Genomic DNA, 24,256 nt, shown 5'->3' on the forward strand with positions numbered 1-24,256 from the left:
GTCACCAGCTGTTACCCTGTCCTTTAATACTTTTAGACTATTGATCTAGAATTCTTTGTGAAGCCAGACCATGCATCTGAAAAGACAGAAGTTAATTTAGTACTCTCATCTGTCTGCTTTGCTTTTTTTAAAGGTATTTTCAATGTCAGCCAAAATACGGTTTGTTTGCTCCAGTCCACAAAGTTACGAAGATTGGATTCCCGTCAACCACACCAGCGAAAGCAAAGACAACTGTTCGAAAAGTGGTTGCGACTCCCACAGCCCTGAAACGTAGTCCCAGTGCATCTTCCCTGAGCTCTCTCAGTTCTGTGGCATCTTCAGTAAGCAGCAAGCCAAGCCGTACAGGACTAGTAAGCTTCTTTTTCTATTGCATGCTTTACGTTCCCAAGCAGGAATCCACGTGGCACTTGCCTGTGGTCTACTTGCATAAATTGAGAATAGAACAGATCTTGGGCAGAGCACAATATACATTTAATTGTGCTCTCTTTTTCATTCAAAGCATGCATGAAGGAAGGAAATCTTAGCTAGCCCTGAAGAGTAGCTGAATATTTAAGCTTACACAGTTAATTCAGGCTAACTGAGTTATTCCAATAAGAAAGGGGCTTGCGATGCCAACAAACTGAAAAGGCATCAGCGTTCTCTGACTGGAATCTCCATTTAGTTGTTCATTTTCCTAGCACTACCTCTGTCATACGGGGTTGGTGTTTGAGGATCTGGTATGCATTAAAGCTTCCATAGATCAAACTTGTTTTATTAAGCAGGAAGCTTCAAATTGTCTAAAATGTAAAAAGTTTTTCTTTTACTGTTAAAAAGATGAGTCAGCTGAGAAATACAGAAGTAGCAATTGTCAAGTCTTTGCTGACAAGAAGCCTCTTTCTTTTGTTTTAGATTTGTTTTAATCCTATGAATTCATAAAGGCTAAATGTTGCAAAGTGCAGTGGCTCAGGTGAATTCTAACACACTACTAATTCCACCTAATACACTTACTATGGATTCTTTTAAAGTTGCTCTGTTACATAAATGTCCTAATCTTGGGTTGCAGCAGTAAAACAGAAATCTTCTGGGAAAGGTGAATTTTAAAAAGTCTGTCTTTTAAAGCAATTATAAGCATAGAAATAATTGGTTTTTTCCACAGTCACCCTAGAGGTTTCCTTTTTTTTGTAAACCAAAGTACATAAATACATCTAATTAGAAAGAGATCACTCCCACTGATCTGGAACTGGTTAGCTGGCATACTGTCCCACTGACCAGCAGGCGCAGAACAGAGAGGTGACTTACTGTAGTCCTTCAAAACTGAAGCAGATTACAAGCGAACAGAGGTCAACAGTTGGTCAGGGCAACAGGGTTAATACCTTATCACAGAAAGCGTAAGGCACTTCTATTTGGCACAAACAGTGGGACTTTATTACTTAATCCATTCTGGAAGTTGCACTTCTGGCTGCAGAGTGCCCCCTAGTTTGAAATCGGTGCGCTAACATGTGGTGCTACCTCAGGTTCAGGGCAGACTTCGTGAGCTGATGGTGAAGCATTAACATGGACCTCTACATTTTATTCCGTATGCTGTGATACTCTAAGAAACAAGAGAGTACAGTTACACGTTGTAAATGTCTACAATATATTTGCTTATTTTGCCTCTGCGTTGTGCTCCAGGGCTTTTGCATGTTTTGGGCCATAAAAGATAAAGCTTCTGTAATCTACTATTTCTGGAATTAAAATTCCAGCTTTCTTCCAACTCTCTTTCTCAGGCAACGTGAACATTTGGTTACCTTCCAAGTTAAAAGGACTGTCAAAATAATTCTGACACTTCTTCTTTAAAAGTCAAGCTGCTGAAGAAACAAGATTTCCTGAAATCAGTTTTGACACAGCAGACTTTTCGTGCTTCAATTTCTAGGAAAATTGTAGCTTATCTGGAAGTTGCTGGACTCTTACATAGTCTTCTCAGTTATTCAGGGCTGTTGCTGTTTTCTTCTTCCTGTGCAAGAAAAGCAACTGTCGAAGTAGGTGATCTAATGATTTAAGAGGGCTGTCTGATACAATTCGTATTTATTTCCAAGTCTGAAGGAAGTTGATGTTTCTCTGAAATCTTGTGGATTTCTTTTGGAATCGGGAATTCAGTCAAGTTTGATTTGAAGAGCTAGAATTGTTAAAAAGCAATACATTCTGGAACGAGATCTCTTCTAGAAACTGAGAGGATCTGAAACAACTAATCTAAGCATCCAAGTGGAAGATGGTTTATTCTATCTCATAACCTTTTCAGTCACTTCATACAGCGTTTGCAATGGATTGTAGACCTATCATTCAAGGCTGTGAGCAGACAAGTTAGAGGGATTGTGTAGCAATCATGGTAACAGAAGGGGAAGTGTGTTTTTGATGACAGGAGAACACGTCCGTGTTACGCTTTCTGTTGGGGATGTTGTCCAATGCCAGCATCCCAGGCTGTATATGGCAACTATTCTTCAACATTTTGATTTCTGAAAGGATCATGGAAGAAACTTGCTCCTGTTCTTGGGCAATACTATTAGACAGAGCTAAAGGTTAACATAACAGAAGAGCAAGCCTTTGTGTATTGGTTTTTGTTTTAAATAAGGCTTTAACTGAGATGTCATTCTCATTTAATACTTAGACAAATTTCTGAGCTGTTAAGTTTAAAGTCAGTTTTTATAAGCTGTATTGGATTTTTTTTTTTGTTCAGTTTTTGCTGTTTTCACAACTATTGCTCACTTTTACTACATAATTGCACTTTATTTATTCTAGCTCAAAAACTCTTGAGGAAGTAGAAGACAGGGCCATGCTGAATTTTCACTGACGCTGGTTCCATCCAGTAGAGCAGAGATCGTGCAAGGTCAAGGAAAAACCTGAGGTTCATTTTAGCTATAGTTCTTCAGATTGATTCATTTTTATCTATACTCTTTAAGTTTAATCTTCCAGTTTTTTTTCCAGAAGTAATTTAATTCCAAGTGATATAAACGTACGTTTTAGTCAGATATTTTTATCTATACTCTTTCAGTTTAATCTTCCAGATTTTTTTTCCAGAAGTAATTTAATTCCAAGTGATATAAACGTACGTTTTAGTCAGATATCAATTGTTCTTCTTCACAAGGTTTTAGCTGTAAGGCTGGCTTTTTACGTCAAGGTAAATGCTTTTCATCCTGGATGTTTTATTGCCATAGTAGAGGTCCCAAATGCTAGTTGGAGTTCCAAAAGCTTTTGATAGGGTATTTAGAAATGTTATACTGTTGCTGGTGACCCAAGATGATGACTTGATAACTAGAGGCACAATGCTTTTAACTTGCTAAAAGGCTGCCTTGTTTTTTAGTGCAAAAAGGTGCTTAGGAACATAATGAGCTTTGTGTGAGTCTACTAAGCACACCTTCGACTGAGGCCAGCCTTTTGTTTTCACTTCAACCCTTCTGTCTCTGAGACACTAGCTGCTGATTGCTACAAAACAGTCTTACTACACATATGTATGGCCATTGTTAAATTCTAGAAAATTAAGTCATTTAAATGTAAAAGGAGAAGGTAAAGGTACAGTAGCTTACAGAAAGCATTTCCTTTACTAACCCAATGTTTGTAGAATCTGGAGATATCCCTTGTTTTCACTTGATACAGAATGATTTTTAACGTATTTACTTTGTGAAGTTGACAGAAACATCCTCCCGGTATGCAAGAAAAATTTCTGGTACCACAGCCCTACAGGAGGCACTGAAGGAGAAGCAGCAACACATTGAACAGCTCCTGGCAGAAAGGGACCTGGAGAGGGCAGAAGTTGCAAAAGCAACCAGTCACGTAGGGGAAATAGAGCAGGAATTAGCACTTGTGCGCGATGGACACGATCGGGTAAGAGTGGTATTGCTGTTCTTAAAATAGAGGCTTTAATACAATTTACTTAATTTCCAAAATTGTGTTTTCTTATTAAAAAGGTCTGTGAGTAAGAGGTGGTGTTCTAAAACGAAAGTAGTCCATACCTGTGAGATCTTCGTTGTGGGAGCTTTGGCTTGATGAGATAGCAAATCTACTTCATTTAACTCATTTTCGTTGAACTTCTCCACACATCTCTACAATATTTTATTATATACATATTTGAGTACGATAAGATTCCTGTCCCTTGGCCCATCGCTTTACCAAATTGTGATTACTGAGGTATAGAACTTGGAAAAAATTCATGTATTGCCCAACTTAGTAGATTTTGTTCTTATTCCTCCTGCTGATTAGCATGTCCTGGAGATGGAAGCAAAAATGGACCAGCTACGAGCTATGGTGGAGGCTGCTGATAGGGAGAAAGTGGAACTTCTTAATCAGCTTGAGGAAGAGAAAAGGTAACCCAAAACTGTCTTCATTAGTATAACTCTGTTAAAAGCAAACTTTGCATTAAAAGCAAATGCTGTGGTGACTCTCAAATAAGAAACAAATTTTGAATAATGCAGATATGGGCAATTATTGTATAAAATCATATTGCAGTTTCTTAAAATTAATACTAAAAAACCCCTTCTCTTAAATTTGGGGAGGGAAAGCCAAAGAAAGTGGACTTGCTTAGAGGCTGTAATTATTGTTTATAGCTGAATTTCATGCAACTCATTCCTTTTAGTATAGCTTTCTGTTATGAAGGATTTTATTCCTACTCATATGAAATTAATGGATCATACCTGATCTTTTTGAAACACTCTTCTTCCACTTCCAAATGAAAATTTTGATAATCTCACTTTCTGACAGTGCTGGATTAGGAATTTACAGTTTAGTTCTCTTGTGAATAATTTATTACTGTTGGTCATGTGCTTCTAGGTAGGGTCTGTCTCTTACAGGAAAATCATTAAAGCCATTAATTTTAATGCCTTTTCTAATTCCCTTTCATAACCATTTGAGGAAGGGAACTGAGATTACCAAATAGGTAAGGTGAGGTTAGGAAAGGAAATAACCTGATAAATTGTTGGGTCAAGGTTAGGTGAGGAAATAATCTGATAAATTGTTTTGGTAGATTTGGAATGCTTTTGAAAAGCAAGGGTCTCTTTAGAAACCCACTGTGAGTCTGCCCTGTAGGCTTGTGTGCATCCCTGAAATCAGTCAGATGTCAACCTCTCTGAAAAGCCTGCCTAAAACTAGAAATCACAGATGAGAAAATGCAATGGTAAACCCTGGGCAATTCCTTTACAATCTCTGTGCTGCCTTTTTATGGGACCCACTCTAACTGAATTTTCAAAACAAGCAGCAGAGTTAAGTCTGGAATTATTTGTATGTTCTCTATGAAATAATGCAGTGGGTTTTTAAATTTAAAAAAAAAAAAAAAGGCAGTTTTGCAGCACCTCCGGCAGCCTGGCTGTGGACCTACTTTCACTGAGTGCCAGGTCAGTGGGGGTCTGTTTCACCGCAATCCTCCATGGCCTTGAGCTCACCTTCAGCGTGTTGCTAGGCAGCGTGACAGTGCTGCTGTGCACCTGCTACCCATTCACTGAAGTGACGTCCTACAGCCGGGAAAACATTTCATGGCTTCGGCAGTGTAAGATTTCTCCTTCCTCCTAACCACTCTAGGCTTATTTACTTTGAAAGTTCTCTGTAATATGTATTCAAGTCAGTCTCAGCAGCGACTTGAAGTCAAATAATCTTTAATCCTCTGTTTCCCAAAGCACATTGATAAGACCCACTTCCAGTAATAAGTTCTTATTGTCCTTTTATTTTAGACATCCATCACTTGTAACTCTCTGATGCAATGATTTCTACATCTGTCAGCCAAGCTGCGGGCACCAGCAATGTGTGTAATTCAAAGGAAAGACGACGTGCTTGTCTATTCCTTTGCAGCATCTTACAGCGTTGAAAGGATGAAGGGGAAAAGGAGGAGATCTGGCCCCTTGTTCATTGGGGTATACCAGAGTCAGGGCAGGGAAGAAAAAACTTTTTACAAATTTTATTTTGTCAGATATAAGCTTCTCACCTCTGTCTTCTCATTCTAAGACTCCTGTATGAGCAAGGCAAGTCAATGTTCTTGCTCGCGCTCCCACTCTGCATCTTGCAGTTCATCTTGACACCTAACATATGTTTGTCTGTGCTAGAGTTTTGATGCAAGTTGACCGGCGCACTTCTAGAAGGCCCGTGGGTATCCTGGATGTGTCCTAACTCTCTGACTGTGTCTTAGGTGAATGGTAGAATATACAGAACATGAGATCAGACTGTTCATTTAGGTCACCTCTTCTGAGGACGTGCAGAAGGGTGAAAGAATGAGAGGATCAATGATGACTTAAAGGTTTTCTTTTTAACTTGTCAGAAAATGCAACAAAATACTTTCTTTATAGAGCTGCAGGAAGACTGATGCCTTACTTTGTCAGTGCTTGTATTTTAAAGACAGCAGCTTTCCTTCTCTCTGATGCTTCCTGTGAGAGATTTCTCCTTAATGTTTCTGGCAGTTTGCTGGTACAATCATAACGATGTCGCTGTAGTTCTGATTTCCACTGAAAAGTGAGCTTGAAAGCATTTTCTTTGAAAGTTATCTGAATTTTAATGAATTGTCCCCACAGGAAAGTTGAAGACCTTCAGTTCCGTGTGGAGGAAGAATCCATTACCAAAGGAGACCTAGAGGTAAAATATCTCCAGCTTTGGAAACAGGGTATATAGTAGGACACAGAAATGCAATCAGTTCAGATTAAGTGTACTGTTCTCTGGAAGAGAAAGGCAGGAATGATTAACAGATGCAGTACTGGTCCAAGCATATGCAAAGCACATGAAAGTGATTCCCAGTTCTGCAGTCCTTGAGTAAGCTAACCGTCCTGAAACTACAGGGTTGCACCTGTAATTCAGTTACACACTTCAGCAAGGGTTGTACTGTGGAATGGCTTTAGTTGTTTAGAGTAGTTAAATTAATTCATAGAAAACTCTACCTTTTGATATTTTACATTATTGTATATTAGATCTTACTAATGTTTCTGAAATTGCTTAGGAGTAACCACCACCAAAAAAATCATTTTGAAGTTATGAAATTACAAGTTAATATTTATGCCGTTGAAAATTAATATTGAAGACTAGTCCTGTTTGTCTTTGATCACTTTTTTGAATAATCCCTGTGCTTTCCTTAGGGAAGATTGATTAACAAAGAATGGTTTGTCCTGAGAGTTATTGCACACAAAATCTAAACAGCAATTAACATGTGCAATTTTTATCTTTCTACTGTTGGTATAACTATAACATTGGGCTAAAACACAGTATGTTATTACACAATCAGAATAGAAAACATTTAATGAAGGATTACTCTCAGATATTTCAACACTGCCAATTTTTATCCCAAATTTCAAATTAAAAAGCAAGATACTTTTTAGTTGGTTTACTCTGTTCTTGTCTAATCATAAAAATATTAGAACTTCGTGCACAGCATGAAGTACAAACTTAATTAACTTGTGTTCCTGTGAACCATTTATGATTAAAGTGCTAGCCTTATGAAAATTACTCATTTCATATAACATTTCTTTTATTTTAGTCTTCCATTCATTTTAAGATACCTACCTAGACTCTTCACAGAATGCTCCTTTTATTGTTTAGTCCATGGAAAATTTTAATTTTTTATTTTTTGTTAAATCAGTCAATAGTCATGGCAAGCCATCTTAAAGACTCTGGTTTGTCAAGTTGCATAACTTAGAGTTTAAACGGAATTCAAGATAATGAAATGTATCTTGTTGTTTGTGTTGGAATGATAGTGCTAAGTCTGCAGGTGAAATATTTTTGTTTGTTTTTTTTAATTTTACTGATAGCGAAAGAGGCAGATTTCGGAAGATCCAGAAAATGTAAGAGGGCACTTGAATGTGCAGAGACATCCCATGTTAACAGATTGTGTGCAGAAAATGCTTATACTTATTCACTAACTGCATAATCTGTTATTGAAACATTGACTCTAGTATTTGTGTGCATGTTGCTTTCAGAGCAATTACAACATTTATTGAAAAGAATGTGTGTAATGACTAAACGTTGTAATCCCCATTAACTGAAGAGAGGGCGAATGTGTCATTAGAATTCTTTAGGGTCAAAAACTTTGCAACTAATTGAAGAGTATAGGAGCTTGTAGAAGATGACTGTCCAGGATCTTGAAATGCCTTTCATTTAAATGTAGGATTTTAGTTGTTTTCTTCACAAAATCCTGCATGCTTTCCTGTGAGCTCCTACTGCTGTTCAATAGATGCAGTATGCAATTAGCTGATTAATTTTTCTGCGGAAAAAAAATGGGTATGTTCCCCACCTCCCCTTATTAGTGGGGGTTTTTTTGCATGAAAAGCTAAGGGGAGAGATGATTTAAAAACATCTGAAGAATTAGCGTGCAGAGCTGTCTGATTTTACTGTATCTTCATGTAGCTTCTCTTTGAATTACGTAGGAAAAATATATGTTACTGGGTAACAGAAATTGCCTTACAAGATGTTTAAGCAGCCCTCTTGCTTCCATAGCTCAGAAGAGTGGAATTTAAAAGCCCTCTCTTTGATTGGACTCAGGAAAATTTATCCCAGGCTGCCTCCTCCGCTGCATCCCCAGCCGAGATAGAAAGTTCTCAAGACTAAAACTGGTTTCCCGCTGTGTATTCTTAGGCGTTCCTTTTGCGAAGCTACTTCAGCGATCTGGGTCTCCTCTGTTCTTCCAATCAGGCTCACAGTGTGTTAGAAGTAAATCTGCATGTGCCCTTCCTTTCTCTTGTTTTGTGCACTCCTTGTTTAATCCTATCTTTACTCCTGATTTCCCTATTGTAATTTTTCCATAAAAATGGACATCTTCACTCTCTAAAGGAGAGAAGTGGGTGATCACTTAGTTTCTAGGCTAATGCTTCATAATCTCAGTCGTGTTCTGTGATTGTTACACCAGCACGAAGGGACTGAAGGTCGTCTTGCCCCTATCCTAGAACTGATTATCAGCATTTACGGCTTCAGCACAATTTCACCGTTTGACCTATAGTCAAATAAACTTAACAGTAAGGTTTATTTTGAAATGAAAGAGTAGCTAGAATACACAAGTGCTGAAAATAGCTGATGACTGGTCTCTGAAGTTTATTTGAGTGGAACTCTAAAAAGATCAAGGCACAGAGTAAGGCTCGTCCCGTTTCCCTATCAGTCTAACTGCGAAGCTTTGGAGAAGGTGAAGATGCTTCCTTTGCTGGTGGGTTGTTGGGGATTTTTTTTTTTTTCCTTTTCTGTTTTTCTTTTCCATCCAAGTTAAGGTTTACAATAAAATTCTTTTCTTCTTTTTGTAGTACTCTTCTCTCCTGATCATCTAGAGAGAAATGTCTAAATGATTATGTTTCTCTTTGAGGAAACCCAGAGCACAGTAAACTGAGAAGAACAATTTGAGTGATTCAAAATTTTGCAGTGATTTTTACCTCAGGGAAACTGGAGTCTGTCCCTTGGAAATCAGACTTGTTTAAATGATAATCCCTCATGCCCTAAATGGGGAAAAAGTTGTCCAGCAAAGATCTCTGGAGTATTTTTTTTTTATCTTTTATTTCCATTTTGGTAGGATTTTGACTTATTTCCCTTTGTAATATATAAGAGATGGGATTAAAAAAAACCCTCAGTAATCAGTGATGGTATATCTGATCTTTGCAGTAGTAAAGCGATGTCTATAAAATTAATGATCAGAGTGTTTGGGGTTTTTTGTAGCATAGGAAAACTTAAGATAGCATATTTTGCAAAGTCATGCACGGAGAATTCTGCAATTATCAGGTTTGGGGTTTCTTGGTTTTCAATAGACCCCTTTGGTGAATTAGAGCAAGTAAGGTATGAATATTCAATTTTTAAAAATAGATTACTTTTCAGACTTCTAATTTTGTTGTGGATCAGAACTAATACTAACCTGTCTCAGAGAGGGGACTGAATTACAGCTGCTTATAAAATATTGTCATTTCCCTTAGAATACTTAGTTCCATTTTCAAAGGCTGTGGGAGGCAAAACAGTAATCTGTGTTCTCATGGTTCTTTTTCCCCACTGAAGATCTTCCACTGATAGAGAAACAAATCTGCTATGGAATTTCAAAAACCAGACAAATCTAAGAAGCAACTTTTAGCGTTTGTGGATTTTAGTACTTTGGACCTAGTAACTACATAGTAAAACAGCCAACTGTTTTCAGCTGGAAAAATGTTTAAAAAATTAAACCGCCAGATGTCTGCATGCTTTTGGGAAAGAAGATAACTTGATGCTGTCAGAAGGAATACTGTGTTTGGAGGAAGACGGGCCTGAAGCAAAACAAGAGGCTCATCCCCATCCCACTTGCTCTGCAGAGACTACATAAGATCTTTAACTGCTACAGCTGGTTTGGAGGCAGTACTAATCAGCTTGTCACTCTATAAATAACACAGTTCTGCAGGGATTTTTAAATATCATATTACAAAGATCAGAGAAGCAGCAGTGTCCTGCCAGCTGTGCACACACCGCTGCGCTGTGGCTTTGGCAGCAGTGTGGCTTTGGAATTATTCAGATGCGTCTTCCTGCCTTTTCGGATTCTTTCAATCCAGTGTTCAGTGGGTAGCTGTTCAGGCTGCAGGACTCTTTTCTGTTAATAGTAGTTCATAGGGTTTGGGGGTTACTGCCTTACTTTGTTCCGCAGTAAATTAACTGCGGCAGTTAAGCTGTGTGGGGTAACTTTCATCAGACTGATGGATGCCACTTCTTCGGTTAATAAACACATCTTAGCCTACCCAGGCAGAAATTCATTCAGTCTTCTTCTGGACATCCACCTTACTCTTGATGTGGGCAAGCCCTGAAAAGCTGCTCTTTTTGGAAAAGACACTGTGAAGCAACAATAGACTTTCATAATCCTTTTAATTTGGATTGTTTAGTAAATTTAAACTAACAGTGACCTGTCAAGATTGACACAGTACTCAAATCTCGGCACTTCAGAAATAAGCATGGCACCTCGTTCTTACCTCTTTTTATTTCTTTTTTCTTTCCCCCTCCCCTTTTCCCCACTTCAGAGGTGCAGGTCAGATTTGAACTAGCTGCTGGACTTTACCTGCATCTCTCAAACTTCAAGCTCTCTTGCAGGCCTCTGGGAGTATCTGGGTATCAAGCCAGAATATCCAATATTCTGTGTTCTTGCTAAAAATTCTACCCCGTTGTAAGCAAAAGGCAAGGAGGTACCCACTCAGTTTCATCGGCTTCCTGCTTCTCTTTAGGAACCCATTAGAATTACAAAGATCTTTCTTTTTTTTTTTCCCCTTACTTCCACATCTTGTTCAATGCATTTAGACTTCAGTAACAACAGAGCAACCAGACTGATGCACTTTTTCACCTGGTTTTGGAGAATCTTACTTGCTGCTTGCTTCCTTCCTGAAAGAGGAGGAGGGGGAAGAACTAGGAGGGTTCTGCAGTTGTAGACAACCATTCTCTTTCTATTTCTATTCAAATAAATCATACCATAGTGACAAGTGAACCTTAATGTTCCCAGGTCTTAGCAAAAAGGATTTTTATGGCTGAGACTTGAGATACAGCCACTATTTTAAAAAAAAAAAAAAAAGTTTTAATTTGTCTTACGAGCTTCAGTGATGAATTTTTGTCCGCTGGTTCATAACTAAATCATTTATAAAATAAGCCCGATACATTAAAGAAAAAAGTTAGTGGGATGACAAGGAAAGGGATTTATCATCCTGTTAGAACAGGTACAGATATACATACACATATATTTTTTTTTTACATAACTATTCTAATTTGTGCTGAAAACTTCATGTACTGATAAATAACTTCTACTTGGCTGCATGAAACTTTTTTGTTCATATTTCTTCGTTTGTGATTTTTTTTTTTATTTATTTTTTATTTTTTTACACTCAGTCCATTTACACTTTCAGTCCATCTTTCTCATCCATAGCATTTCCCTGTTCATTTTATCCACTGCATCTTCTCTGCTCATCATTGGTAGAAGATTCTGGCAGCACGGCCTGCATGTGGCTCCCTCCTCTTGTGCTGGCATGTGATGGTGGCACCGTTGTGTTCTCTTCCTTTCCCTTTTTACTAACAGACGCAGACCAAACTGGAGCATGCCCGCATTAAGGAGCTTGAACAGAGCCTGCTCTTTGAAAAGACCAAAGCTGACAAACTCCAGAGGGAGTTAGAAGACACTAGGGTAATGGTTTTCACTATTTAAATAACAAGACTGATTTGTGTTGTGGAAGATTTCTGATGACACAGTCTTCTGGGTATAACACGTGCCGAAACATATCCTTGGTCCTGCCATGATCAGTACCTGCTAGAGATGTAGCTGGAACACTTTAAAAATTAGCATTAATTTTGAGCTTCAGTGTTGCGTATGTGTATGCCTGTATATGTATACTCATTTCTTCAGAAGAATTCAGGTAAGATGTCTTAAAACTGCAAAATTAATACTTGAATCCAAGTCAAAAGTAGCAAATGGGACTGTGAATTGACATAAAGGAATATTCAGTGGTTCATTTTTAGAAGTAGCAAAGTTCATTAAATCCAAAAGAAGTAAGATCGACTGTGCCGATGCTTTTAACACAAACTTAGTATTTGGGGCTTGGTTGCTGAGGTCTTAGATAGTTGTTGTACTACTTGTTTTGCTAAATCATGGTTTGCAGTGGCTTTTTGGTTCTTTTTTTTCTACCCATGACATGGATATCTTTTCATGGATATCCCAGTAGCATTAGTAATACTGTTGCCTGTCAAAATATTATTGGACATACTTTGTCCCAAGTCAGAAGTTCAGCAGATGTAGGTAGGGATGAATATTATAAAACCAAAAATGTACTCTATAATAAGTACTTTTAAAAAGCAATTGCAGGTAAGTAGTATCTTTTTCATGATGTTGGTATAATAGGGAGGTTGAAACAGTAACTTCCTAATTAGAAATAATTGTGGTAGCTTTGCATGCTTTTCCATACCACAAACTGCTTCAACAGTCAGTGAAAAGCTCAGATAACGTGAGGATGCTTTTTCAGAGAGAACAATGGAGTGGATATAGAAGGAGTTTCAAAGGATTTGTAGGCTAAAAATGTGTTTGTATTTTTCTCTGACAGTCTTATAGCTGGCATGAGATGAATTTGGAAGCAATTATTTCAATAAAGACAGACCTCAGGGTTCTCCTTTCTTTTTCAGTCTTTTTTAAAGTGGTTCTGAGAAATATTTTGTTAAACATTGATAATATGCATAAGCATAGTTTGTAAGTTGTTTAGCAAGTCGTTATTTCCAGATAACTTCAGAAAAATGAATTTAAATAAATTCCACCTTTAGAAAGAATATAATATGCGTGTAATACAAAGACGTGGACATTTTTCCTTTTTTTTTTTAAAGCAATAATTTATACATAAATGAAACAACAGTTGGTCTTGTTTCACAGCCTTCCATGTAAAAGCAGCATTTACTTTTACTTAAGGTTTCTTTAGAATTTCCGTAGAAATAGGAGTTGACAAAGAAACTCAAAGATATTCTAATCCAAAATGCGAGGAAGAATACACTAATGATGTTAGTTTGCAACACTCGGTGGTTTCTTTTCAATGAGGCCTAAGTGTCTTTGTATTAAACATATCTTTTATAATTCTTTCTTCTTTTCTTGAAATGCTATTAATCATAGGTGGCCACGGTGTCAGAAAAATCTCGCATCATGGAACTAGAAAGAGATCTAGCATTGCGGGTGAAGGAAGTAGCTGAGCTTCGAGGGAGATTAGAGTCTAGTAAACACATTGATGATGTGGACACTTCTCTTTCATTGTTACAAGAAATAAGTTCTTTGCAAGAAAGAATGGCAGCAGTTAGCAAAGAACATCAGAATGAGATGAATTCACTGAAAGAGAAGTTTGGAATTAGCGAAGAAGCGTTGCAGAAAGAGATCAAATCACTTTCAGCTTCAAATGAGAGAATGGCAAAAGAAAATGAATCCTTGAAAACTAAGCTTGATCATGCCAACAAGGAGAATTCAGATGTCATAGAGCTGTGGAAATCGAAGCTGGAATCTGCAATTGCCTCCCATCAACAAGCAATGGAAGAGCTGAAAGTTTCTTTCAGCAAAGGTGTAGGGGCTCAGACAGCAGAATTTGCAGAGTTGAAGACTCAGATTGAGAAGATTAAATTAGACTACGAAAATGAAATGTCAAATTTAAAACTGAAGCAGGAAAATGAAAAATCTCATCATTTAAAAGAGATTGAATCACTGAAAGCAAAACTGTTGGCAGTCACAGAGGAGAAAGAGCAAAACCTGGAAAGCCTGAAGACCAAACTGGAAAGTGTGGAAGATCAGCATCTAGTAGAAATGGAAGACACTTTAAACAAATTACAGGAAGCTGAAATAAAGGTAAAGGAGCTAGAGGTACTGCAAGCCAAGTACAATGAACAAACCAAAGTTATTGATAGTCTTACACCACAGATCAAAGCTGCTGAAGAAAAGCTTTTGGACCTTGCTGCACTTCAGAAAGCCAATTCTGAAGGTAAATTGGAAATCCAGAAACTTAGCAAGCAGCTTGAGGCAGCTGAGAAACAAATTCAGAATTTAGAGACTGAAAAGGTTGATGGAAGTAGCAAGGTTTGTATCAACATCCATCCTTTTATTTTTACTTTGTTTTTATTTTACATTTGTACAGTTCTAATCTGCTATCGCAAATACATCACAGAAAAAACTAGTTTTATTGAATGCGTATCTTAGTACCATCTGAGGAGGTTTAGAGAAAGCGTTCACTGGGTCACGTCTCTCAACAGGTTTCTAGTGCTTGGTCTGCACCACTAAGAAAAAGAAAAAAGTTCTTTCTGCGCTTTCTTGCTGCAGGCTTCGGCATGCCTCTGCTGAAAGCTTCATGTTATGGAAAAGTTAGTTTGTTGTCTTATTTGGGAGAAGAATCCACACATCTTAAGTTTTTAACCTTTGTGACTTGGGGCTCAATGGGGAAATGTTTCCTCTGTACCTTCACTACCTTGCCTCTCATCAAACAAGATGATGGAAGAGGCTATTAAAAACAAAAGAAAGCAAAAAAGATCCTGTGGAACTTTTATTTAAGACAAGGGTATGCAGTGATGTGGCTGGGCACCGTTTCACAGCATTTTTGAAGCACAGACTGCAATATGATACATCTTGCCGAGATTTTTCTTGGTTTTGGATGCAATGTCTCTTTAAAGTTGATAGCATGGCATTCAGTACTTGAAAGTTGTTCCGCCACTGCAGCTAGGAATAAAAGTGCTAAGATATAATTTCATTTTAGGGGTTCCCCCACATCCCCAATCTGTGCATGACCTGACAAGATAGAGCTCTAATTTTAAGAGTAGTGGGAAAGTAACAGGAAGTAGCTTTCCTAAACCCTTCACAGATGGTTCCAAGATGCTAAATTTCTGTGGACCTTTGACTTTATTTTTGAGTTCACGCTGGGTTTCTGCACTACCCCTGGGTGTGGTACAGAGCCTTTTGAAAAATTACATCCCCGTATGTGTATTGGTCTGAATAGCCAGTTGAAACATAAATGCTAAATTTATCAGATAAAAAAGTTAAAACAATAAAGAACCAAAACTACTAATTCAACTGATGCTTTAACTTTGTTTGGAAATTTTGAATGTACTCAAAAATGTCTGCCATTAAATAATGTTTTACCATTAATTCCAAGAGAACTAAATTTTAACAATTTCAAATGTATTCCAAGATGCAGTTAGTACTGTGATGTAGTCATCAGTGGAAATCAGCTTTGCTCAGTTAACACATCACATTGTTTTTGTTCAGTTTCTTTTATTTTTTCATCTTACAGTGATATTAATAGTATAGTTATTTCTTTCAGATTCAACTTTTAATTTTCCTATTTTTTCATTCATGTTTGTAATTTTATTTTACTCCATTTCATCATCTTCGTTAGGCTAGTAATCTGGCCAAAGAACTGCAGGGCAAAGAGCAAAAGCTTCTTGACCTTGAGAAAAACTTGAGTGCAGTAAATCAAGTTAAAGATTGTTTGGAAAAGGAACTTCAAGTTTTGGTGAGTAATACCCAAAAATTTTGACTTTATCCTTTGGATTTTGGTTTTCATGGTGAGAGTGTAATTGAAATCTGAGGATCAACTCTGACTGAGCAAAGTTTTTTAAAGCTATTTTACTCATGAAAAGAAGGCAAGGGTTCATGACTAACAGGATCCATGTCAGAATGAAAAGAGCATTTCACCCGAGTTCTGTGTTATCAGGTGTTTTGTCTAAATAGAGCTCATCTGTTTATGGATTTCAGATAAAATATTAAACCAAATCAAAAGCAGCATGTAGTTTAAATTTAGACTACTCATTAAGGAACGCATGGCCCTTTGTTATAACTGTCGTACAAATTAATGCTTGCTATACGCGTCTTACAAATGGTTTTTGAAGACATTTTTCATCCGATTTCTCATTTTGCAAATTTAATTAAACTTGCAAGTATTCTGTAGTTGGGTGGGATTTTCCTGAGAAACTACACCGGAGTTAGTAACAAAAAGACATGCTTTCAACTATCCCTCTCATAAAATCTGTCCATGGCCATAGTAAATAGTTGAAGTTGGTGGAAGAGTCTTGCTTCTTACCTTCCTCAATATCCTCCCTTTTCTTCACAGTCTAGCATCTCTTCATGCTGGTAAAGCTGGAAAACACTGGTATGAGATTGATCACAGGGTTGCAGATGTCCACTGTGCAGCCTGTGAGCAGCATGGATAGCTCCTTGCATTGAGAAGCCCAGAAATCACGTCTTCTACACAGGACTCTGTGGCTGCAGTTCTGTTGCTATGCTAGCTGATGGAGAAGTTATTTTGAAAGTTTAGGGACTTGCTTGCAACCAAGGCAAGGGAAAATCTTGCTTTATGTTGCTGACTATATCTATGCTAAACTGTAATTCGAAAACTTCAGATTTATAATAGAGGTGAAGACTGTTCTGTTTTGTACTTGAAAAATACCTACTATAAATTCAGTGGTTGAATTATACTGCTGTTACCAAACCTTACCTTAGGTTTTTATCCATTTTTCAGAAAGAAAAGTTTACTAGTGCAGCTGATGAAGCAGAAAACGTTCAACAAACTATGCAAGGTATGTCTGCTGCTAAACTAAACAAAATAAAGAAATAAAAAGCTGCAGAAAATAAATGCTGCAAAATAAAGGGTGTTTCTCCATGTGCTTTCAAACTTACACTTGGCGGTACAGCAGTTTCAGCAGCTATGGAAAGGACAGGATTATGCGCAGCCTCTCTTAAGAGTAATATACCTTGCGAGTAGGTGGAATTGTCTGCATCTAAGTAGTTACTAACTTTGTTTTCAAAATTTTACTTGCATAGAAACAATAAAAAAACTAAACCAAAAAGAAGAGCAGTTTGCACTCATGTCTTCAGAACTGGAACAGCTGAAGTCTAGTTTGACTGGTAAGGAAGTAATAAAATGGAATGTTTTGAAAAACGCATCAGCTTTGTGCTTTCGTATGCCTCCTGCTCAGCTCGCCACATCACAGTATGTAATGCTTTCACAAATGCATTTGCCTTCAAAAGAAAGCCTTTTTTCTAAGCAGAAAACAGCTTTTGTGGCACTGTGTATAGTGATGCAGCAAGGGGATGGTGATGTTAAGGGAATAGTGCAGTAAGGCAGAAGATTTCCTGGCTGAGTGTATTCCAAATCAATAGTTAAATTCTTGCTTGATGTTGCCACAAAATCATGCCGTAATGGTTAGATACCAGTCAAAAGCTTGGGGACCGTGCTGAAGAATTACACGCGTAAGATAGTTAATTCACAGAAGCCTTGTCCATAAGTAGTGTTTTCTTTTTAGGGACATAAAATAGACTGTACATTCGTCTGGTTGTCTGCTTCTTCTTATCTCATAGGAGGGAGTCTTGCTGTATCTTTCTAGTTGTACATCTCAATTTAAAACCAGCGTAGAAAGAAATCAAGAGTGGTTATGTACCCTGTAAGCAAGCCTTTCAAGGCATTGTTGGGACTGTAGAAGTCATCCCAAGGGCTGCTCTTGCCCTTGGTGGCAGTGCCTGCCCTGGAATGAGTAATTTTTTTTTACTGTAGCTTTGTGTTGCTTGCATTGTTTGTTTTCTGCTGCTCTACTAAATAGCTGGTGAGTTGTTTTGCCTGTAAGATGTGCATACCTCTCTTATTATATTGCTTGATTACCATCTGATATGGGTGGAACTCGTAGCCACTTCTCATGGCCTGAAGTTAAGTGAATCAATTCTGAAATAAAGATTTCTTGGCTAGTTGCTTTTTTACTATGTCTGAAGAGTTCTTAGCCTTCTGCTACAATTAACAGTTCAAAGGTCAAACAATCATAATTTTTCATTTTAGAGGGGTAATTTGCAAGCTCTGTAGCATCAATATTGCTGTGTTTATAGTTTTTTACTACCTTCTAGCTAGGCTGTGCGTACCCTTTCTCTTAAATTTACTAGACTGCTAACCTTTGTCTTGCTCAGTGATGGAGAAGAAATTGAAGGAGCGAGAAGAGAGAGAGCAGCAACTGATTGAAGCTAAAGCCAAACTTGAAAATGATATTGCAGAGATCATGAAGTCTTCAGGAGACAGCTCTGCCCAACTTACAAAAATGAATGATGAGCTCCGGTTAAAAGAAAGGTATTCCATCACTGTCAGAACATTTTTCACATTAATTCTTTACTCCTGCACTCCCTGCTTCTCATTTTATCTTTTTGTAAATATCTGAACAAGATGCTCCTGAATGTCATATTGATATGACAAGTGAACTTAATTCTATCAAACTAAATTCATCCAAACAGTCTCCTCAGAGTGATTTGAAGAGCATGTAACATTTATAATTCTAAAATTCTTAGGTAACATGCTTCTTACTGTCCAGAGTAAACGAACATTTTAATAATCTAGACTGTTTTGTGATTGTGCTTCTTAATTGATTACCTGATAAGCTTGGTTTATTTGGATATATAATAAAAGACTTTGGGTCACATTTTTGACCCACATTTCTAGCAAGAGAAAATGTGTTTTGTTTCAAATAAAAATTGTATGTAGAATAGTTGTTCTTTACCTTACAAAACCCCAGGCTGGGGGCAAGGTGACTGGCAGCTGTGTTGCTCTGCACACGGGCAAGTGCTTGGTCTCACTCGTATATATTTAATTTAGCAGAACGTTCTCTATATGTTAAAGAATTAAATCTCTTTCTAAATGCTTGGACAGAAAATAGAACTTCAGCATAATTTAGAGTCTTTCGTCTCTGTGCTTGTCGTGCTGTCAGCAAAAAGTAATGTTCTTTTATTTGGTCTTTCTAGGCAGTTGGAGCAAATACAACTTGAGCTTACTAAAGCAAATGAAAAGGCTGTTCAGCTTCAGAAAAATGTGGAGCAGACAACATGGAAAGCTGAGCAGAGTCAGCAAGAAACGCTCAAGATTCATCAAGCAGAACTGAAAAACATGCAGGATCAACTAACAGACATGGTAAGAAGAAATTTAAGAAGCACTAGCTAACTACGTGCAGAATATAGTACCGCTGCTTCTTTAACTGTGTTCCAATTGTTTTATCTTCTGTCAGAAAAAGCAAATCGAGACTAGCCAAACTCAGTATAAGGATCTTCAGGCAAAGTATGAAAAAGAAACTTCTGAGATGATCACGAAACATGATGCAGATATCAAAGGGTTGAAGCAGAACTTGCTGGATGCAGAAGAGGCACTGAAAATTGCACAAAAGAAAAACGATGAGTTGGAAACACAGGCTGAGGAGCTGAAAAAGGAAGCAGAACAGGCCAAAGTACGTATACTTTGTTACTCTGCGCGTAATTTAAAGTTTAAATCTTTCTGTTTCAGTGAATCACTGTTTTTTGCCAGGCTTCATCATTTCGTAGTAGGATTTTTGCAGTGTTTCTTTTTTGAACTTTTCCAGGGTAGATTAATATTGGTTAGGGAAGAGAAGCATACACAACTAACTGGTTGTCTTCTCTAGATTACACAAGAATCCATGAAATATCGTTCTTTGATGTTAACATTTTATGTTCATAGATATCTGGCTCAGCACAATCAGTTGGATCCAGATGTTATTCTCTGTTTTTTAAATGCATGAATTTTAGATAAAATATACGTTGTGAACTATTTCATTTAAAAGTGTTACAGACCTGAAATTTTGTTCTGTACTATGATCCCATATTATGTGCAACTACTTACTATGTAGCTTGACTTTAGTAATTTCTGGTTTTTTTTCTCACGTTTCTTTGACATTGCTGCTTGCTTTCATCCCTCATTAGTTATTTGCTATAATCTTTGTTTCATGCTTTAGCAAAATATTTAGTGTATAAATTGGCACACAAGTTAACTTTAAATACACCACTGATGTGGTGTTTTGCATTAAATGGGTTATGACAGTATGTTTTGGACAGAATCATGAGGACAAGTAGCTATAGAAGGTGAATTTGAGAATTGGAAGTCAGTATCTAATATAACTCCCTGCATTTGAATTCCCTTAGATTCTCATGAAATAATTCTGTGGCTCTTTTCTGAGTAATTTACATTCAGAAAATTTGTTGAGAGTCGTTTTAAAAACAAGATGAAGTCTTGTATGGAGGAACCTTCAAACCATGATTTTTTTTTTTTTTTTTAATTTATTTAACCACGGAAAAGTTTTCCTGTGGATGGTGGGTGCTTTGTAATGAAATATCAGTGGTGGCTGTCAACAGTTGAATTCACGCAGGGACTGTGTGTCAGTGTATACACTTTTTAAAAACTTAAATTACAATAGCTCTGTTTGCCCTTAAACCACGTTCCTCATTTGTCTGCTTGACTTCATTTTTGTTTTCCCTTCTCCCTGACTTTATTTCTTTAGTCCTTAAGCTCTGTGTTAGCATCAGCCAGAAAAGAGATTGAACTAATGTCAGACAAGATGAGGGGTTTGATATCAGAAAAAGAGACTCTGACACAGGAGGGGAATATTTTAAAATTAGAGAGAGGTTCCTTGTTATCAAAACTTCTAGAATTGGAATCAAAGATTTCAGTAATGGAACAAGACCAAGAACGACTTTGGACAATAAATGAAGAACTTAATTCAGAAAATAAAAAAATCCTAAAGCAGAAGGAGGAAGCTGAGGCCAAAAGCCAGCAGGAAAGCACAGAAAAGGTAGCACTAATTTCTGAGAAAAGCAAATTACAGGTTCCTTGTTATCAAAACTTCTAGAATTGGAATCAAAGATTTCAGTAATGGAACAAGACCAAGAACGACTTTGGACAATAAATGAAGAACTTAATTCAGAAAATAAAAAAATCCTAAAGCAGAAGGAGGAAGCTGAGGCCAAAAGCCAGCAGGAAAGCACAGAAAAGGTAGCACTAATTTCTGAGAAAAGCAAATTACTCTCTGAAATAGAGGCAGCACAGGCAGACCTTCTGAAGATAACTCAAGAAAATGATGCTCTGTGGTCTTCAGAGTCAGCCTTGCTCCAACAGCTGAAAGAACTTCAGGCCAACAAAGATGCCATGGACATGGTATGTCAGAAGCATATCAAAGAATGGGAAGAACTGAAGCATTATCAGAAGAAACTTTTGGAAGAGAAAGATGCCGTTGTTAAAGACAAAGACGATGTTATTCAGAAGCTGGAAAGTTCTTGTGAGGCCCTGGCCAGAGATCAAAAAGAGCTACTGCAAGAAGTGTCAACTCTGACTGCAGAGAGAGATTCAGCCCTAGGTAAATACTCAGATCTTAAAAATACACATACAGCCTTGGAAAATAAAATGGACAGTCTATTGCAGACAAGTCAGAGTCTGCAGTCCGAGAAGGAGATGCTTCTTAAAAGTATAGAAGAGCTGCGTGTGAGTTTAGACAATACGGTTAGTGAAAACCAAGCATTAAAAGTGAGAACGGAAGAGATGCAAACAGAACTCGAGACTGAATGTAAAGAACTTAAAAAAGCGATGAAAGACAATATGGAGTTGAAGGATTCCCTTGCTAGTCTCTCTCATCTTCTTGAGGAAATTAAAGCCTCAAGAGAGAGAACCAATTCTGAGTGTAACCAGTTAGTTCAAGAGAAAGAGGCTCTTTCTTCATCAGAACGAAGGCTTTTGGCTGAAAGGGAGGAACTTTTAAATGAAAATAAGGCAATTGCTGAAAAGCTTGCTAAAGCCACAGCAGATGCTGTACTTGCTGAGAAAGTCTTTACTGAGAAAATAAATGAACTGAACTTAGAAAAGGAGTCTGGTTTTCGTAAGTTGTTACAATTTGAAAAGCACCATGAAGCTCTTCTTCAAGCGAAGAATGAATTGGAGAACAAATACTCAGAGCTTCTTGATGAAAACAAGTCTTCTGCAAATGCAGTTTCTGATATGAAGAGAGAACATGAACTGAATGTCTCAGCCAAGAGAGCTCTGGCCCAAGAGAATGCCATGCTCCAAGATTCCATTGAAGCCCTCAAGGAAGAACTAAGTAAGAAGACTCTAGAAAATCAAGAGCTAATAGCCTGTAAATGTGACCTTTCAGATCTTCTGAAAGAGGCCCAGGATGCCAAAAGAACATTAGAAAATGAACTGGCTGCCGTATCACATGCCAAGCAGGTCCTGTCATCTTCATTCAAGACCTGTTCCACTGATAGGGAAATGCTGACCAGAGAGAGGACTGAATTGCAAGATGAGTGTCAGAAATTAAATGGAGAGGTTGAGATTATGAAAGAAAACTTAACCATAGAAAAGGAAGCTAGAAAACTGGACAAGGAATCATTTTTGTTGGAACGTATGGAACTTCAAAGCAACATCAGCTTCTTGGAGAAGGAGATAGAAGAGCTGAGAGAGAAAAATAAAGAATTGCTGACTGAGAAAGAACTTCTAGATCAGAGGAAAGAAAAATCTGAAACTAAACTGGTGGAAATAATTAAAGAAAAAGAAAGCCTCTGTGCAGAGACAGAGCAGCTCGCTTCCAGTATCGAACGACTGAAGAGTGACTTTGTTTCCTTGTCTAAATCAAAAGCAGAGCTCCAGGACTTGCATAGCTGTGTCTCCAAGAGGCTAGATGATCTTCGACACAGGCATGAGGTGATGGAGAAGGAGAAAATACAGTTACTTCAGGAAAATGCCAGCCTGCTTGCTGAACAGAAGAGTCTGGTCATCATTAAGGAAGAAACACTAAAAGAGAAGGAGAAATTCTCCAAGGATTATTATAAACTGTACAAGGAAGTATCACTTTTAAAACAAACTAATAGTGACCTCTCAGGCAAATTGCTGGTTTCTCAGGGCAAAAATCAGATGCTGCAGGAGGAGATGAACAATCTGGCTTTGAAACTAAAAGAAATTGAGACTCTCCAGGCCCAAACAGTAACGCAAAAAATTGAGGTATTGAAACACATAGTTAAACAATCAAGTATGGTTATACTAATACTGAGCACTAACCCAATGGTTTCCTCTCTGCACTTCATTGCACAATCAGCACTTCATCTCACTATAAACAGGCTGGAGTTATGGTCTCTCTCACTACATTACTTTGGTTTTTTTCAAGTTGTAACTGTGAGTCTGAAAGACACTAACTCTATTTTTTTAAATTTATTTATTTATAAATATAAAAGCCTATGTTGTTGCTGAATGTTGCAAGAAAACAACGTAAACTGTGAATAAAAGGAAGTTTTGTTTCCTGAATCTGGTAGGAGAAATTGAGCAGCTCCTTCTGTTGAAGTACTCTGCAGCTTGAAAGCTAGAGTAGTAATAAATACAGTTTTAGATCAGGTCTTTGTGCAGTTTTATGTTAAATTACAAATTTGGGTTACTCAAAAAATACAAAACAATGTACTGCTCCTGTAAATGTAATTGGATAAAAAGTAGTGTAGGAGAACCATTTAAATTTACATTATAGGACTTTCAGTCTGTTAAAGACATTGGCAATTCTGGTGTTCTTTTTATTCACAGAAGTCTTTTGTATTCACCACCAACAAATTCCAAATACTATTTTGAATTTCAGTTTGTGGGGCTTGAAGCCCATAAAATAACTTTGAATACAAATTGGAATCAAGATATACTGTAGGAATGTGTATTATGCCCCTAGATATCTTAATATACTTGTGAAGTATTTCCTTTTATGAAGGCATAATGAACAACACTGAAATAATGCAATAATTGGCTTTATCTCCTATTTGATTTTTAATTCTTTTTTTCAAAATTTTAACAGCTTTTTATAATTCTACATTTTCTGAAAATAGAGCAGTCTGTTGGAAGTGAATATCTATTGAACTACTACTGTCTAAAGTGGCTATAAGTCATAAGAGCAATCACAATGGTGGTAATTAGAAATCCAGGAATTAAAAAAAGAAGAAATGGGCTTCCTCGGTGGTAACACAAGCATGGGGTTATGATCTGTTTCTGCATGGAACTGAATCTTCTCATGTCTATTTATACTTTATGCAGCTTCA

The 24,256-nt window shown here is 37.3% G+C and overlaps 1 protein-coding gene across 10 annotated transcripts in view; it reads left to right on the plus strand.

The window, feature by feature from the left end:
* CLIP1 (CAP-Gly domain containing linker protein 1) overlaps nucleotides 1–24,256 on the plus strand; it is a 64,724-nt gene that overhangs the window by 20,776 nt on the left and 19,692 nt on the right. For 5 of the 10 annotated variants that reach the window (XM_019473285.1, XM_019473286.1, XM_019473287.1 and 2 more), the window contains exons 5-19: nucleotides 134–350; nucleotides 3,640–3,837; nucleotides 4,213–4,316; nucleotides 6,504–6,564; nucleotides 7,728–7,760; nucleotides 11,963–12,067; nucleotides 13,532–14,476; nucleotides 15,786–15,902; nucleotides 16,908–16,965; nucleotides 17,210–17,293; nucleotides 18,341–18,497; nucleotides 19,163–19,328; nucleotides 19,423–19,638; nucleotides 20,704–20,827; nucleotides 21,028–23,189. In XM_019473285.1, the coding sequence (XP_019328830.1) occupies nucleotides 134–350; nucleotides 3,640–3,837; nucleotides 4,213–4,316; nucleotides 6,504–6,564; nucleotides 7,728–7,760; nucleotides 11,963–12,067; nucleotides 13,532–14,476; nucleotides 15,786–15,902; nucleotides 16,908–16,965; nucleotides 17,210–17,293; nucleotides 18,341–18,497; nucleotides 19,163–19,328; nucleotides 19,423–19,638; nucleotides 20,704–20,827; nucleotides 21,028–23,189 (4,747 nt within the window). The remainder of the gene's footprint in view (nucleotides 1–133; nucleotides 351–3,639; nucleotides 3,838–4,212; nucleotides 4,317–6,503; nucleotides 6,565–7,727; nucleotides 7,761–11,962; nucleotides 12,068–13,531; nucleotides 14,477–15,785; nucleotides 15,903–16,907; nucleotides 16,966–17,209; nucleotides 17,294–18,340; nucleotides 18,498–19,162; nucleotides 19,329–19,422; nucleotides 19,639–20,703; nucleotides 20,828–21,027; nucleotides 23,190–24,256) is intronic. The other 5 variants (XM_009283884.2, XM_009283887.2, XM_009283885.2 and 2 more) reach the window with 5 other exon arrangements.

This window comes from Aptenodytes forsteri, unplaced genomic scaffold (assembly GCF_000699145.1).
Source record: "Aptenodytes forsteri isolate BGI_AS27 unplaced genomic scaffold, ASM69914v1 Scaffold118, whole genome shotgun sequence".
Lineage (NCBI taxonomy): Eukaryota > Metazoa > Chordata > Aves > Sphenisciformes > Spheniscidae > Aptenodytes > Aptenodytes forsteri.